Below are 15,127 nucleotides of genomic sequence, written 5' to 3' on the forward strand. Positions count from 1 at the left end.
ATCTGCTATAACGGACATGCCCGAAGCATTTTGTAGTAAGTTTTAGCAGCTAACACACTTTTATTTACACAGACAGACAGAGAGAAAGTTAAGGAAAGACAAAGCTCTCGTAGGATTTGATCCTTAGCTAGTAGGGAACAAGTGGTTCCAGACACTTAACAGCCTTAGGAAGACTCCTCTGGTTGTTAAGGAACACTGAAAGATTTTCCACGGACAGTCATCTGACTCTCTGGCTATCATGTACATCTAAAATCATGTACATCATGCTATATGTCTAAAGGCCCGGACACACAGAGCCGATAATCGGCCGTCGGACAGTCTGGCGAGGTCAGTGACTGGAGTCTGTTCGGTGTGTTCTGTGCCGTCGGCCTTCATTTTGGCCGATTTGACGTGTATAATCGGCGGGGCGGGCACTGCCGGCAGTCAGACTCAAATGAGCCATCTGATTGGTAGAGTGCTAACCCGGAAACGGGGAGCGGAATGAGCGTGACTAGAATCTCTCAAAATCTGACAAAAATCTTTTAAACTGACCTTTGTTGATTTGAAATGAAGACAGATTCAGCAACTGCACGGCCTATTTCTCACTTAAAATGTTTTCATAAACACGTTTCAGTGAACTATTTTAGTACAATATGAGATAATATTCTGAACAAGCCGCCATGACAGTCTGTATTTGAATTTCCGGAGAAGCCAGACCCATGTGACGCGTTCGTCCAATCAGCTGCCGGTTTTCATTTTTGGGCGACAATACAGATATCCCCGCCTGCTGTTATGGAGACGTATTACGTCTCGTCGCTTTGGTGTGTTCCGAGGCACTTTTTTGACCAACTTGGGGAGACTGATCAGCCCAACTGCCTTTTCTGTCGACGTTTGGCCATCGGCTCTGTGTCTGGGCCTTTATTGCTTGTTTCAGTCTAAAATGTGGCATGCACAAGGTGTGAAAGCTCCTTTGGAGAAACTTGAATAACTCAAAGTCTGAAGTTGACTGTATATATAAATCTAATTTCTCCTTTTTAGTCACGCATTCAACTGTACTCGGCTTACATCCTGCCTTACATGCATTTATAGTTATGGTATCATGGCAGTCAGAGTTTAGAAGTGGACAGAGCACATGCTGGTGCATGCAGTGTGAATGGTGAGAAGGCGACACTATCGAAAAATCGAAAATAAAAACCCTTTACTTACCCAACATTGGGCAGGCCAACAACTCCTATTTTCAATGAAGTGCCAAACCTTCCAATCAGTGGTGGTGGCTTTGTTGCATCATCTCCCTTTCCCTAATAAAGAAAATGTGGAGATGTCTGCAGTCAGAACGAGCCAAATACCATTACATAATCTTGCATGCTCATTTTTTGTTGAATGGAGCTGTTCTTCATAACCTGCACCTTCTTTGGAGCCATTTCCCACTGTTACGTTTTTGCTGACGTCCACAACAGCTCACCAACTCAGAGAAAACACCACATTCATTGACAGAAAACGTGCTAAGCTAAGTCCTCAACTGTAACCAGTCGCCCGCACTTCAACTGGCTTGCTCCCCTGGGTTAAAAATAGAACATGCAGCCTATGGAAATGAAAGTTGACACTGTACGCTGGCAAGCTGACCTGTACTTCCAAATTTAGCTGTCGATAGTATCGATGCAGGTCAATGAGTTGCTGTAAGATCAATCTTACACAGAACTGTTGTTTGAAATGTGTGTATTGAAAGTGTAGTTACTCTTTAACAGAGGCTTGACTGTGTTGTCAACAGCTGCCTGCTTTCTATTAACATTTGAATCATCTGTCTTGACTGTCGTCCAACTAAAGACATCCACGAGTTCCGTCTCTATACTGACAGGGCCGAGCAATTTTGCCATTTCCCCTTGTGTTATAGCTCATTAACTTCCTACAGCAATAAATCATTTTGTCAAGCAGTTTTTTTTTTGCAGTGCACTTTAATGTGTAAGAATTGTATTTCCTTGCTGTTGTTTCCATTTACCCGCCACCAAAATAAACATTGAAAACCTGGCAACCTCAAAGTGCAAGAACAAACTCATGGTAAATGGCAGCTGAGACACAGAAGTTGTCATTTAACACAAAGGAAAAATACTGTTTTTATCTTCATCTTTGCATTTTACAAGACAACATAATAAATGTCACAACCCAAAAACATCTGCAACAAAATGAAGATATGTTAAGTTAAAGCATCCTGACAAATCTCCATACTCGTGTCCATTTTTTCAACTCAATGTGCATCCTCTGATGATACAAGTAATCGTATTGTATCTACAACATTGTACAGCTTCATTGCCACAGAAATAAAGTAAACATTCCTTGCACTCATAGTTTCCTCCAACCCCCCTTTGTGAGAAACAGGTGTAGCCACATGAGCACACAAAATTACAACAATTAGTTAAATGTCCTCAAATAAACTTCCCTCAGCAGAAATACAAATTAAAGCACACAGGGGCACAACCAAAAACCACCACCCAATCCAGCAGTCTGTCTGGTTTAACATGCAGAAAATGAGGCTCTAATAATCTGGATTTGAGGCAAGTGAGGATGGCTTTGTAGAAAGAATTCAAATGAATAGGTCTGAATTAATCATTTATCTTTTGTTGATGGATGCACCCCCACTTAGACTCATCACAATAGATGCAGAGCGTTTTGTTCGACAAAATAAATCATTCCCATTGTTTAAGGTACATTGATCAATCTAATGGCTTGTAATAGGCTCCTAATTGCCACTGAGAAGTGCTCACGAATGGAGTCCAGAATTACAGATTCAACTCAAAATTCTCACTTGAATGACAAGGCGAGATCATGTTCTCCCCTTTTGTCTCAAGTAAATATGGTCTGAAAAATCACTATTATTTATTATTCTAGGTTACTCTGACAAACACATTTCCTTTTGTATACATTTAAGGCACAGTATTTATTGCTGCATAAAGACTGATTCCTATGTAGATTTCTTTGTTAGGATCATTATTCCAATCTGAACGGTCACACTGCTATTTTTTAAGATAGCCTATTACTACACAATAATATACATAATAGTCATGTCCACAAGAATATTATCATTTGAACAAATGGACAGAAGACTGTAATACATATCTATTATCAATGGAAACTAATTTCAGTGAAATCATGTTTCTTTTTTTCTTTTTTTAAATAACTGTTAATTCTTAATTAAAGGGTTAGGGTTATTTTTTATGTTTTGAAAAGGTATGATGAAAATAAATGCCCTAGCATTCTGCATTCATTTTCTTTTAATGCTGGAATTAATATGACTTCTTTAGGAACAATCAACTTTGTTTAACTGTAGAATAGACATTTAATACTGTTAACAGCACTCTGACAATTTGCCATGATTGCAGAAATGATTCAATTTTCTTGGCAGCGCTCAGTATTTGATGAGACTTATTTTATTCACTCTTCCAATGGTGGTGGTTTTAAAGCAAAAAGAGTATTTGAACAAATTGCGCCTGTGTTGACTGGCATTCATCCTCTATAATGGAGCATTATTTGCCCGTTTTGAATACTGTAATGCACATCTTTCGGTCAAGCATTTCTCTGGAAAATTGCTTTAACTTTTAAAAGGGATGATGATTCACGTCAGAGCAGGTCAATTTTACATTATGCCATTATCCCCGGGCGCCTTAACAATACGCGGCATATTGAATTGTGATATTAAAAGAAAATAAGTCCGAGTTTAGTAAAATTGTTGAAACACGGCATCCTCTTAATTGTACTCAATTTAATAAATGAGTGATTAGAGTGGCATTACATTTTATTTCTCGGTTGCAAGACCCCGTGCCTCAGCAGCTTAATGGAGATGACTGGCGGCCTTACAGCAGGCATCCCCTGGAAGCTGAAACTTTTTTCCGCTTATAAAATACTTGCCTTTTAAAAACACATACCACACGCGCTGATAAAGCAAGCTGTCATTTGTAATTAACCCCTCACCTGCACTGCCCAACAAGTTAGCAGGGAGGGAGGTGGCGCGTAGGCCTATGGCCGCGCGCGAACACGACCACACGCACGTGCACAGACGCGCGTATATTTTTGTCTGGGGGTAAACAGACTTTATCCTTACGAGTCATAATCTGTTTTTCCTTCATGTATTTGTGGACTCGTCGTTTTATTCAGCCAGCTCCTAAATGATCTAACCGCGGTTGGAGAGTGAGTGAGGTCCGTCCTCTCAGGCCTGTTTCTGGACTTCTTTACTAAACTTAATCCATCTGTGATTTTCCAATATTAACACCAGCAGTCTAAAAACAAAAAACAAAAAATAGGATAAAAGCATATAGCACCAGTTAACACACAGAAGCATGCACTGGCTCAACACTGTTCTGATAAAGTCATCAGCAACAGCAGCGCCCGTCACATTGTTCAGAATACTATGTGCAGCAATAGCAACTATTTCTCAATGACGTGTTGCGCATGATCTGAATATTGAAAACTCCGAAGGGAAACCTGGAACTATACAGAATCCACTAACGCTTCAAAATGAGTGAAAAGCTTACCTCTTGGAGATCTGACGTGTGAACTCAATTCTGCAATGAAAGGAGACATTGAGCCTTCGTGTGAGAATACATAAAAATAACTGTATGTATGAAAAAATACCAAATCGTGTCTTGTATGACAGTATGAGCAGAGGCTGCACTACGGATGATTGACGGCGGGGTTTTTGGTGTTTCTGTCTGCGGTCGGGTCTCTCATTGGCTGACTTCATCCCAGCCATGAATGAGGCCATTAGATTGGCTGCGCCTTCTTGCCAGCTGTACTTCAAAGAACACGCTCTCTACAACTAGGTAGTGTTGGGAGCCGCGAGCCAAGAGAGAAACCGTGTGACCTGAGTCAAACACGGCGAATCTGAATCAAATTGGAGCCGTACAGCATTGAAATCGCGAACACTGTCATCACAGCACAGACCCTGGATATGGCAACGTCTATACTTGGGGTGAGTCCGGTTTTTATTTATGCGCAAAAGTTGTGCGTAAACTTATGTTAGCCTGCTCTCCTCTACACCTACAAGTGTTTTTTGCTTTCATAAAAATATTTGCTTTCAAGTTTGCTGCTATGATTTCCTACTGTGATAATTACGATTACGTTACTCATTATTAAAAATAAACGGTTAAATGATAAAAAGGCATCTAGATGAGTGTTTGTAGTATAATACTCACTGAATGTTCACAGCAGATATCTGACGCAGCTAATATTCTGAGAAAGTTTGCAAAAATGTTAATCGTTAAAAATAGTTGTAGGCTATGTTGTTTTATTTGTTCTACTCGTGTTAAAAATGTGTCTCGCCTCTATCCAAACACATTTATCTCAGCTCAAATTATAGTAAGAATTGCAGTTGTTTTTCTATAATGTATTTGCTAAAGTCTTGTGTTGTTTCGAATCAGTCGTCTGCTTCCCAGATATCCGGGCTAAACTAAAATCTTTCAGAATTATTTGTTGTTGCCCGTTTTAAGTCCAACTTTTGTTCGTGTGTTTCAGGAAGAGCCACGGTTTGGAACTACACCTCTAGCTATGCTGGCTGCAACTTGCAACAAAATTGGCAACACCAGTCCTCTTACAACTTTACCCGACTCGAGCGCTTTCTCAAAAGGTGGATTTCATCCGTGGAAAAGATCCTCCTCCAGCTGTAACTTGGGATCCAGTCTGCCCGGTTTCACAGTAGCAACAAGCCGCTCGTCGACAGGACTAACACCGACCAGTGGCACAGGCAACAGCGCCTTTTGCTTAGCCTCCACCTCCCCGACCTCGTCTGCATTTTCCACAGAGTACAGCGGTCTGTTTTCCAACTCTGCGAGCGTCACATCTCAAGAGTCTGGACAGTCAGCTTTTATCTCCAAAGTCCACACATCAGCAGAGACTCTTTACCCGCGGGTGGGGATGGCGCACCCGTACGAGTCGTGGTACAAGTCCGGTTTCCACTCGACCATCTCTGGCGATGTTGCCAACGGTGCGTCCTCGTGGTGGGATGTCCACACTAATCCTGGCTCGTGGCTCGATGTCCAGAATCCTGCAAGCACCCTCCAGACCTCACTGCACTCCGGGACGCCTCAAGCCATCCACTCCCAGCTGAGTGGCTACAACCCGGACTTCTCCTCGCTGACGCACTCGGCGTTTAGCTCAACTGGAATCAGCCCCACTGCGTCCCATCTACTGTCCACCAGTCAGCACCTGTTAACACAGGACGGTTTCAAAACAGTCATCCCCACTTACACAGACGCTTCAGCCGCCAACGCCATGATTTCTGGGGGCAGTTCAGGAATAAGTAGCTCCTCCAGGTCGTCCCGGCGGTACTCCGGCAGAGCAACATGTGACTGTCCGAACTGCCAGGAGGCTGAGCGGCTGGGACCCGCCGGGGCCAGCCTGCGCAGAAAGGGACTCCACAGCTGCCACATTCCCGGCTGCGGTAAAGTGTATGGAAAGACATCTCACCTCAAAGCGCATTTGAGATGGCACACCGGCGAGCGGCCTTTTGTCTGCAACTGGCTTTTCTGTGGCAAAAGGTTCACTCGGTCCGATGAGCTCCAAAGACACCTTCGCACCCATACCGGCGAGAAAAGGTTTGCTTGCCCGGTATGTAACAAGCGCTTTATGCGGAGTGACCATTTGAGCAAGCACATCAAAACGCACACGGCCGGTGGAGGAGGCAAAAAGGGGAGCGACAGTGACACCGACACCAGTAACCTGGAGACCCCGAGGTCCGAGTCCCCAGAACTTATTTTGGAGGGGGTAAATCCCAGAATCACTGTTAAGGATCCGTCTCCTCACGACGAGCCCTAATAAGGCTTCACCCAAAATCAAACCAGATTCAAAACTGCACAGCATTGAAAACGGGTCTTATTTGACAGACAGTAAAAGGAGAACATATTTCAAGAAGCATTTGCAAAGTTTAAAAAATCTATTCTCCACAGGCGTAACGACTATTTCATTCGTAAATCCATCTAAAGAAAACACAGTGATTTTACTGCAGGCCTTTGGGGATTTTTAGGGGCAACTTGAAAATGAAATGGATGTTTGCTAAGGGTGCGCGTAACCTGTTGAATTTTGGTTGGACAATGTGAGTTACATCTTGTATATTGACGACTAAACTATGTGTTATTTTCATGTAAATGTTAGGCTATGATTGTTTTATTCGTGTTGGTATCCTGGAAATCAGGGAGTTTACTTTCGACGCACTTTGTGGATATGTATGTAAACAGCTTTTTCAACTTTGGTTAACCATTTTATTTCTTTGCTAAAAAATATCTATATATAAATGTTTACCTGTATAAAGTCACACGTATAAGACTTTCATTTTATCGTAATTAAAACATCTTTAAAAAAGGCTGTACTTGTGTGATGTAGAGTTTATATTTTTAGTTTTAATATTTGGGTCAGGTTTAAATTTGACAAATAGTTTCATTTATTTTTGGAAATATATTTTAAAGCGTGAGTGCTGCTCATAGGTTATTTTTTCTTAAAATCACCTATAATACCTTGACTTTCACGATTTACTCTATGGAATAAATCAATGTTTAATGCCCCGGAAAAAAACATTTCATGCCCAAATGAAAATCTTGTTAAATGGTATTAATTATGACTTGGAGCACATCGCAGCCCCATGTGTCTTGTATTTGCGATTAGGGATTCGTGTCTTATCAAATATCTAATTAATCTCCGAGACATCTTTTGTTCAGTTTCACTTTATCGGGGGGGGGGGTTTCCAAGGGGGTTTGACGACAAAAGGTCCCTGAATATTTATTCTAATTGTCCAAATTAACTGCTTTCATTTGCATACCAATCGATGGAGCGAGAATAAGGATATGGCCTCTTTCTCTTTGCCGAAAGCCACATAGATGTTATGGGAACAGTTTTTTAAACTTTAGAAAAAGAAGGGGCAAAGAGTCACATGCAAATGTTTGAATTCGAAATGCTCTTTGCTCAGCGCAGTCAAATGGTGCCTGCATGTTATTTGAATATCAGTGGCCCCGTATTGAAAGGGTTCAAGGATGCTCTCTGCCTTCTTTGTGCTTACCCAGTGCAGCGTCCGACTCTCAAAGAAAAAGCCGGGGAATAATTACAGCGTGAGTCCAAGACTGGGAATACGTCAGGGAAAAGCATCTCACCCAGACACCCTCTTTTTTTTTTGAAGAGGATGTTAAATTGACCAGAAGGCAATAGAGGGAAATTATTTTCATTTCCTTTTGTGCAACAGCGGTTTCAAGGAAACGGACAGATAGTGAAAACTACCAAATTAGATAGCCAATTTGAATTTCATCAACAACAAAAAAAATAAAAGCTCAAATTTGAAATGTATAAGCTTTTAGACGCAACATTTAAGAATAAGTAAATCTGTTTTTGAGATCAAATTGAATTTATATTTATTTTTTACTTAATATATTTATATTAAGTAAAATTGTTTGTCTACATGATGGAGACGGTCAAATAAAATATGTAATTTTGTGCCTAATATTTAATGTGGATAACACATTATATAATCGCTTTTTAAAAATTCTACACCGATTTTTCCATATAAAAAAATAGAATGCTGGTATGCATTATTAATAATAATATAAAAAAAAAGCTTTTGTTTCGTTTCTGGGCTGTTTCCACTGGATATTTGGACAGAAATTATGTTTTGTTTGACGCCCGCAAAAAAAACAGAAAAAAACAGCACGACGTATTTCACAGCTTTAGTGATAGAACACACATTGTGTCATGCCATTCAGGCTAACCGGCCAGAAATATTTAGAAGCATTTAAAAAAAAAAAAATGAAAAAAGTAATAGTATTAAGCTGCTATCAAGTGCCTAGAACAATTTAGTATTTAGTGAGAGTACACTAACGACAATCAATCAACAGACGTTGACATTCTTTTCATCCATCGCAAAACACACGTAAGTCTATTGAGATGATTACAATTTTAATCATAAAATGTTCTTTTTAGGAATTAGCCGTCTAAGCATTACATGTTACAATGTCGATATTTCCAAAAATACACAATAATGAAAGCAAGCTAAGAAAAAAAACTGCAGCGACAGAAATAGTCTTTCTAGCGGCCAAGCGCCATTAAAATGAGTCCAATATTTTCCCATGAACGGATCATAGCTGCAAATTGCTTCCAATGGTAATCAATTAATTTAGACTCTTTCATACATTACAAGACAACACAAGGGTGCAATGAGCTACAGCTAGATATTTTCTGTTGACTGCTTCCCTCTACTGGAGAAAAAGGAGACCTACTGCACAATATCTGCATTTTTCAATGGAGGGACACGGTGTGATTACCAAGAACTCTATAACAGCAATCGCAAAAAAAACCAAAAAACATTTAACACATTTTGTCCAATATTGTAAGAGGGAACCAAAAAACAAACAGTCAGTGCCTTCTTTTAGCTCTGTCTTGGCTTCTCTCCCTACTCCTACTTCTTACCCTGCCCTCCCTTTCCGTCCTCTTTTCCCTGCTTCTGCTCCTCCCATCTGCTGTTCTGCCTCTCCTTCCATCTGTGCTACTTCTGTTCCTCTCACCATCACTACTGTGACGCCCGTCTTTACCTCTGTCCTCCCTGCCTTTCTCGCGGCTCCTACTTCTGTCCAAGCCAGACTTGTAACTGCTAGGTCTCTGCCTGTCCCTGCTGTTGTGTCTCTTTCTCTCTTGACCTCCATCCAGCTTGATCTTGTTCTCTGGGCTGCGATTTCGACTCCTGCTCCTTCCCCTCTCTGTCCTTGTTTGTCTATAATCTCCGGACTCCTCTTCAGGCCGCCTCTGTCCAGTGTGAGGGCTCTGTGACCTGCTTCTATGAGAGGAGGCCTTTTTCTGACTCTTGACTCGCCGCTCGCTCTTAGAGCTGTTATCCCGACAGGATTCTTTTTTCTTGTTCTTCTTTCTCTTTTGGCTCTTGAACTTGCCATGGCTGTCTGAATCTGAGCCACTATCACTACCACTACTACTACTGCTATTGGAGGAGTCACTCGAGCTGTCACTACTTTCATGATTTTTCTTGTGTTTTCTTTTGCTCTTCTTCTTTTGTTTTTTGCTCCTCTTCTTCTTGGCCTTCTGCTTTTCCAGGCGATCAAGTTTTCTTTAAAACAGATACATAAACGTTTAGTTAACATTCTCCAACAAGGCAGCGGATAGATAGATAGATAGATATATAGATAGACAGATAGATAAATAGTCTATAAATCACTTTCAAATGTAAGTAAAGGAAGGTTAAACAATGTAACAATCTGATTTAAAAAACCAGAAGTATACACCTGATATACTGTATTACTAAGCTACAAATACATATGTTTTTTGTTTTTAAATAATAAAAAAAAAAAACATTCATAAGAAACCATCACAGTAACCTAGTAATTCATCAGATTGTGTACCAGGATTCGCCCTTAGTTTGCTCTATCAATATGAGGCTTAAAAATATTCACACAATGTTGCAAAAATAATAATTTTGCTCTACTCCTTGAGGCTTTCTACATTAAGATTTGTAAATTGTGCTACATTTTTACCTGAGGAGCTTTTGTTTTTGCTTGGTTGTTAATGACTTCAGAAATTCCACCTCGGGATCTTCCTCTTCATCACTTGCAACATATTCCTAAAAAAAAAAAGCACACAGCACATCGAAATTGGCATTGAAATCAAAACGACAACATGCAGATAAATGCAACTGTCAAAGACAAATTCAAGCGAATCTATATTTGAATACATCAGCTGAACACCTTTAATCAATGATACAATTTATTTGATCAAATCTGTTCACTTGAATTAAGTAGCTACAATAACTGGCCTCTCTGCAGAATTTATGCTAGGGACATATCAGTGATAGCTCTCATCAGGGTAGAGTATATATATGTGTGCGTATGTGTGTTCGTATAGTGTCCGACTCTTATGTGTGCAAAGATGGGAGTGCGAGATTACCTGCGATGGATCACAAACAGTAGAATTCCTACCAAGGACACATTTTTTCAGGGCAAACCCACTGTTTCGCATCTCCGCCATTAACTCCGAGGGGTGCATCGACGGACCTGTTAGCACAAATCACAGCCACAGAGGCCCATTGATGTCAAACCTATGCCAACCACTATCTCCACAGTGGGAATTTCAGGGACGGCTTTGTTAACAGAATGGGACATCAAATCAACTCACTCCACTTCCGGCTGAGCAAATCATACAATATCATTCTCTGCCAAAGCAGCAGTTAGGGGAATCAGAATACACAATAATGACATTTCTTTTTCTTCCCGGCACAGGAGGGGAACCATTAGCCATTAGCATTAGCACTCCACCATCAACACCATGTACTGACTGGAATCTCTCAGGGTAAACATTATTACTGTACTACTCAACTCGCTGATTGCAGAAGTCAGAATCAGCTTAAGACTGGGAGCTCCAGCTGAAACCCGAGATGAAAGATACAGCAGGTGTACCTGCTGCAGTCTGTGACAGACTAAAGCTAACACAAATATCAAGCAGCACTGATATTCTGGCTCCTTGTTCTTTTGTACTACATACAATTATTCTACTGACTTTTTTCCCCCCATTGCACAACAACCATGTTTAACAGAAATATATAATTCAGCAAGTTAAATCTCTACATACCAATTAAACTTGTTATGATTACTTATGTTATGTGATGCATTTATGGATCACTTATTTTATACGTTAACATGTTCTCATATGCTGATGCTTATTTCAATGGAGGAATTACTCCCGTTTAATTCAATAGCATCAAAACATAATCTGTACATGAAATGGTAGTTGTTTCGTTTACACACATATCAAATTTAATTACATTGATAAACAAAGAAACTGCAGGAGAAGGTGTTTAAAATGTCTGTTTTAGACAATGATGGTATGTACTCTACCTGCTGCCTCCTCTGAGGCCACAGAGCTGGCATTGATACCCGACAGCCCATAGAGAGGACACTCTCTGTCTGTGTTCACATGGCCCCATTTGTGACATTTGATGCATCGCACATTGCGCACCTGGGGAGTTAACAACAGACATTACTGCAAATTGTGGAGATGTATGCATAATTATTTAAACAACACAATACTCTATAAATTCGTTTTTTTTAATTTATTTTTATTATGGTAATAAGGCAAAAGCCATTACATTAATGTTTTAGATTTGACAAAAAACAAACAGTTAAATTAGTAGAATTTTCAGGTACCTGAGGAGATGAAAGTAACCAGTATTTCACCAACAACATGCATCTCATTTTGTTTTTTAAACTGTTAATCAACTTGTGACCCCTTTAGATTTAACCCCCAGGTGGGAAATCAGTGGTGTAGTCTTTATGCTTCAAAAAAATAAAAATCATCACACACCTGAATTCCAAATGGCTGATCTCTAATATTCATGTCATCCTTCGCGTATCTACATGAGAAAATTAAGGATTAAAAAGATTGCTGACAATATAGTTTTATTTTGTATAAAAAAAATCAACTACTTACTTCTCTCGAGGAGCCACCTTCTGCCACTCAAATTTGTACTCTTCTTCCCCCTCCTGAAAAACAAACACATTTTCAATATACATTTTAGTATGTAAACCTAGTTATAAATGAGTGGAAACAATAAGTCAACATGCAGAAGATGTACAGGTATACATATTTTGAAATTGTATAGGTTCATAATTTGCTCTACTTTACCTCTTTAGTTTCCTCTTCAGGACATAAGGACAACAGGACAATTATGTTGACAAAACAAACAAGAAGTAAAATGTTAAGCATCATTTTCTTAAAAATCAGGTGTCTGGAAAGCTAATATTTAGTTGGGATCAGAGCTGCTCGGCTCAAGTGATCATTTACCTTTGGATGCTCCAGGTGGAGCCTCGTACATGAAATTGAGGCCATTTTTAACACGGTCATCCCCTATCAATACCCTAGAGGTGAGAAAATACACGTTGTTTTATAATGGGGATTATCAACATTTACAATATGTGAAGTTGAAGGAGGTATTTAGAAAATATCTCCAAAGTTAACAGTGAGTTAATTAAAATCTTACCATTTAAACAGTATTCATCAATAAACTAAAAAGAATTTTTTTAAGTAAATCTCATATTAAAAGAACAATTTTTAGGAGGCACAAGCTATCACCTGTATATTTATCTAACCTGTTATTGTAACAATCCTGCTCTTTCATGTACGCCTGCATAAGATCTTCTTGCTTCTTCTTCTCGAAGGTCAGTTTCTGTTCTGCTATCCATACCTGTAAATGAAAAGGAGGATTACTGCACACATTCTCCCTACTTCTTCATACATTTCCAAACACATTTTTTTGGGTCAGCTTACTTGCCTGACATACAAATACTTATACAAGTAACTTGACTAAAAATAAGTTCAATTTTTGTTTGTGCACTATATGCAGATACTGCCCTGAACCTCAACCTTACAGAGTATTAGAGGGGAGATCATCAGTCCATTTACTGAATAAGTCATCGACTGAAAATTGCCAGTAGCCAGCAACACATTTTAAACGTAATGTTATTTTTTTTACTCTATTTTTTTGCTGGATTCAGCTTTTTAAATGTTAACAATTGCTGCTCTGGTTTGTCTTATATAGTAGTAAATTGAATATAGTTTAGGTTGTGGAATGTTATTTGAACAATAAGGCGATCCAAAGACACCAACTTGGTCTCTTGGAAATTGTGATGGGCATTTTAAATAATTTTCAAAATTGTATAGGCCAAACGATTAATCAGGAGGGTAAGAGACATAAAAGAGATAAATCATTATGTTAATTACAGGCCTAAAGCTGATTAATGAGCAAAGCATACAAACATGGAATTATTTGCTTATTTAATGTATTATTATGTAAAGTAACGTTACATTTGAAAGGTTGTAAGATGTATAACGACCAGTACCAGAGGGGGGCTTAGAGCCAATTCTCATTAGAAGGACTTAGGTACACGACAAGTTATCTAGACACAATACTAGTAACGTTACTGTACATATTGTATATTTGTATAGTCTAAAAATATTACGACAGTCATTTTATTAGCTAATAGTATCTTCATTTATTCCAGCCAAACTTAATTATGGGATATGATTTCTTACTCATATTAAGTTGTATGCAATAACGTTATACAACATATGGCCATGACTGGTCAGCTTTTGTTTTTATATATGAAGATATTAATTAAACAACTTGCTCAGAATATTAAGCATTGCCATCCTTCTAAAGACCATGATAGCAAAGTAAACTAAAGACAGCTAAAGTTCCCATTGTAACCTCAGGTTAGCTATGTAGCTATAGCTTTAGCTACCTAGCTAGCTAAGTTACCAACTAACGTTAGTCTAGCTAACTTAACAATGCGAAGAATGTACGATAGCCATGTTAGATGGTTTGTCTAAGATTCATACAGAAAAACTACTCGTGGGTCAACATTTTCTATCAAGTAGCAAGCTAATTATCAAAGTGGATCATGTTAGCTCCTGCTAAGTAGTAAGGTGGGCTAGAAAAAGCAAAACACGGTGAGCATAGCTCGCTATTGCTAGCTAGCAGGCTAATCTGATATCTTCTCACCTCCACCAGTAACGCTAACGGTAGGTAGCACTCACCTTTTTGATATTTGACTTCGACGCAGGGTGAAAATCCTTCTTGCACATAAAATTGGCAAACGACTTCCCCATGGCTGAAAACCTATAACGTCAACTGAGTGGGACGCGTAGCGTTTATTTTTGAGCTAGCGTATCTTCCTCCGCATGTAAACAAATCCGTCTGCATGAAGACAGCTCTGTATTGGTGTATTGGCAGCCGTTGAACTGCGGAAGATATGCGTTAAATCTCCAAAAACTACAATGCCACATAAATATGTGTAGATTCAGATACATTGTTTGGACAATATAACTAAAAGCTAGCTACACCATTTAATTGGTTTTGATCATGCAACGTTAGTCGGGTAATGCTTCAGAAGAGGAATTTGCCTTGGTGTAGGCTAAAAAGGGAATTAAAAAACGTCAAAATACAGCTATCGACACCTAAATACAGAATAAATATTAGGCCACATTAAAAAAAAGTTTGTAAAAAGACAATATAACAAAACGAATATGTACATTATAACAGTTATAGAAAGGCATTGAAGAAAGGTACAGGGATGTGAAAAAGTTAATGTGCAAGCATGGGTAATAGACCAGGATGTGCGTTAAG

At 39.3% G+C, this 15,127-nt stretch overlaps 3 protein-coding genes across 3 annotated transcripts in view; 1 reads left to right on the forward strand and 2 right to left on the reverse strand.

Annotated features, from left to right (window-relative positions):
• LOC120569548 (obg-like ATPase 1) overlaps positions 1-1,601 on the reverse strand; it is a 48,050-nt gene extending 46,449 nt beyond the window's left edge. The window contains exons 1-2 of the mRNA XM_039817412.1: positions 1,386-1,601; positions 1,186-1,277 (exon numbers count right to left, since the gene is read on the reverse strand). Coding sequence (XP_039673346.1) covers positions 1,186-1,277; positions 1,386-1,400 — 107 coding nt within the window. The 5' untranslated portion in view covers positions 1,401-1,601. The remainder of the gene's footprint in view (positions 1-1,185; positions 1,278-1,385) is intronic.
• Positions 1,602-4,809: 3,208 nt separating this feature from the next.
• sp9 (sp9 transcription factor) lies at positions 4,810-7,021 on the forward strand. Its single transcript, XM_039817411.1, has 2 exons — positions 4,810-4,939; positions 5,482-7,021. Exons 1-2 carry the CDS (start codon positions 4,919-4,921, stop codon positions 6,778-6,780), a joined length of 1,320 nt encoding a protein of 439 aa, XP_039673345.1. The 5' UTR covers positions 4,810-4,918; the 3' UTR covers positions 6,781-7,021.
• Positions 7,022-8,880: 1,859 nt separating this feature from the next.
• Positions 8,881-14,728, reverse strand: cir1 (corepressor interacting with RBPJ, CIR1). The gene is made up of 10 exons (XM_039817421.1): positions 14,539-14,728; positions 13,092-13,186; positions 12,787-12,860; positions 12,628-12,641; positions 12,433-12,485; positions 12,307-12,355; positions 11,841-11,961; positions 10,894-11,000; positions 10,485-10,570; positions 8,881-10,060 (listed from the first exon to the last, which is right to left on the reverse strand). The coding sequence occupies exons 1-10, from the start codon at positions 14,608-14,610 to the stop codon at positions 9,358-9,360; spliced, it is 1,374 nt and encodes a 457-aa protein (XP_039673355.1). The 5' UTR covers positions 14,611-14,728; the 3' UTR covers positions 8,881-9,357.
• Positions 14,729-15,127: the final 399 nt, after the last annotated feature.

This window comes from Perca fluviatilis, chromosome 12 (assembly GCF_010015445.1).
Source record: "Perca fluviatilis chromosome 12, GENO_Pfluv_1.0, whole genome shotgun sequence".
In the NCBI taxonomy this organism is placed as follows: domain Eukaryota; kingdom Metazoa; phylum Chordata; class Actinopteri; order Perciformes; family Percidae; genus Perca; species Perca fluviatilis.

Excerpts from the sequence above, each read along its gene's own strand:
- sp9 (XM_039817411.1), top strand. The coding sequence starts at position 4,919 with ATGGCAACGTCTATACTTGGG. Across the intron at positions 4,940-5,481 it reads TGGCAACGTCTATACTTGGG|GAAGAGCCACGGTTTGGAAC; the intron begins GTGAGTCCGGTT and ends CGTGTGTTTCAG.
- cir1 (XM_039817421.1), bottom strand. The coding sequence starts at position 14,610 with ATGGGGAAGTCGTTTGCCAATTTTATGTGCAAGAAGGATTTTCACCCT. Across the intron at positions 12,356-12,432 it reads AAGGTGGCTCCTCGAGAGAA|ATACGCGAAGGATGACATGA; the intron begins GTAAGTAGTTGA and ends TTTCTCATGTAG. Across the intron at positions 10,571-10,893 it reads CTGTTTGTGATCCATCGCAG|GAATATGTTGCAAGTGATGA; the intron begins GTAATCTCGCAC and ends TTTTTTTTTTAG.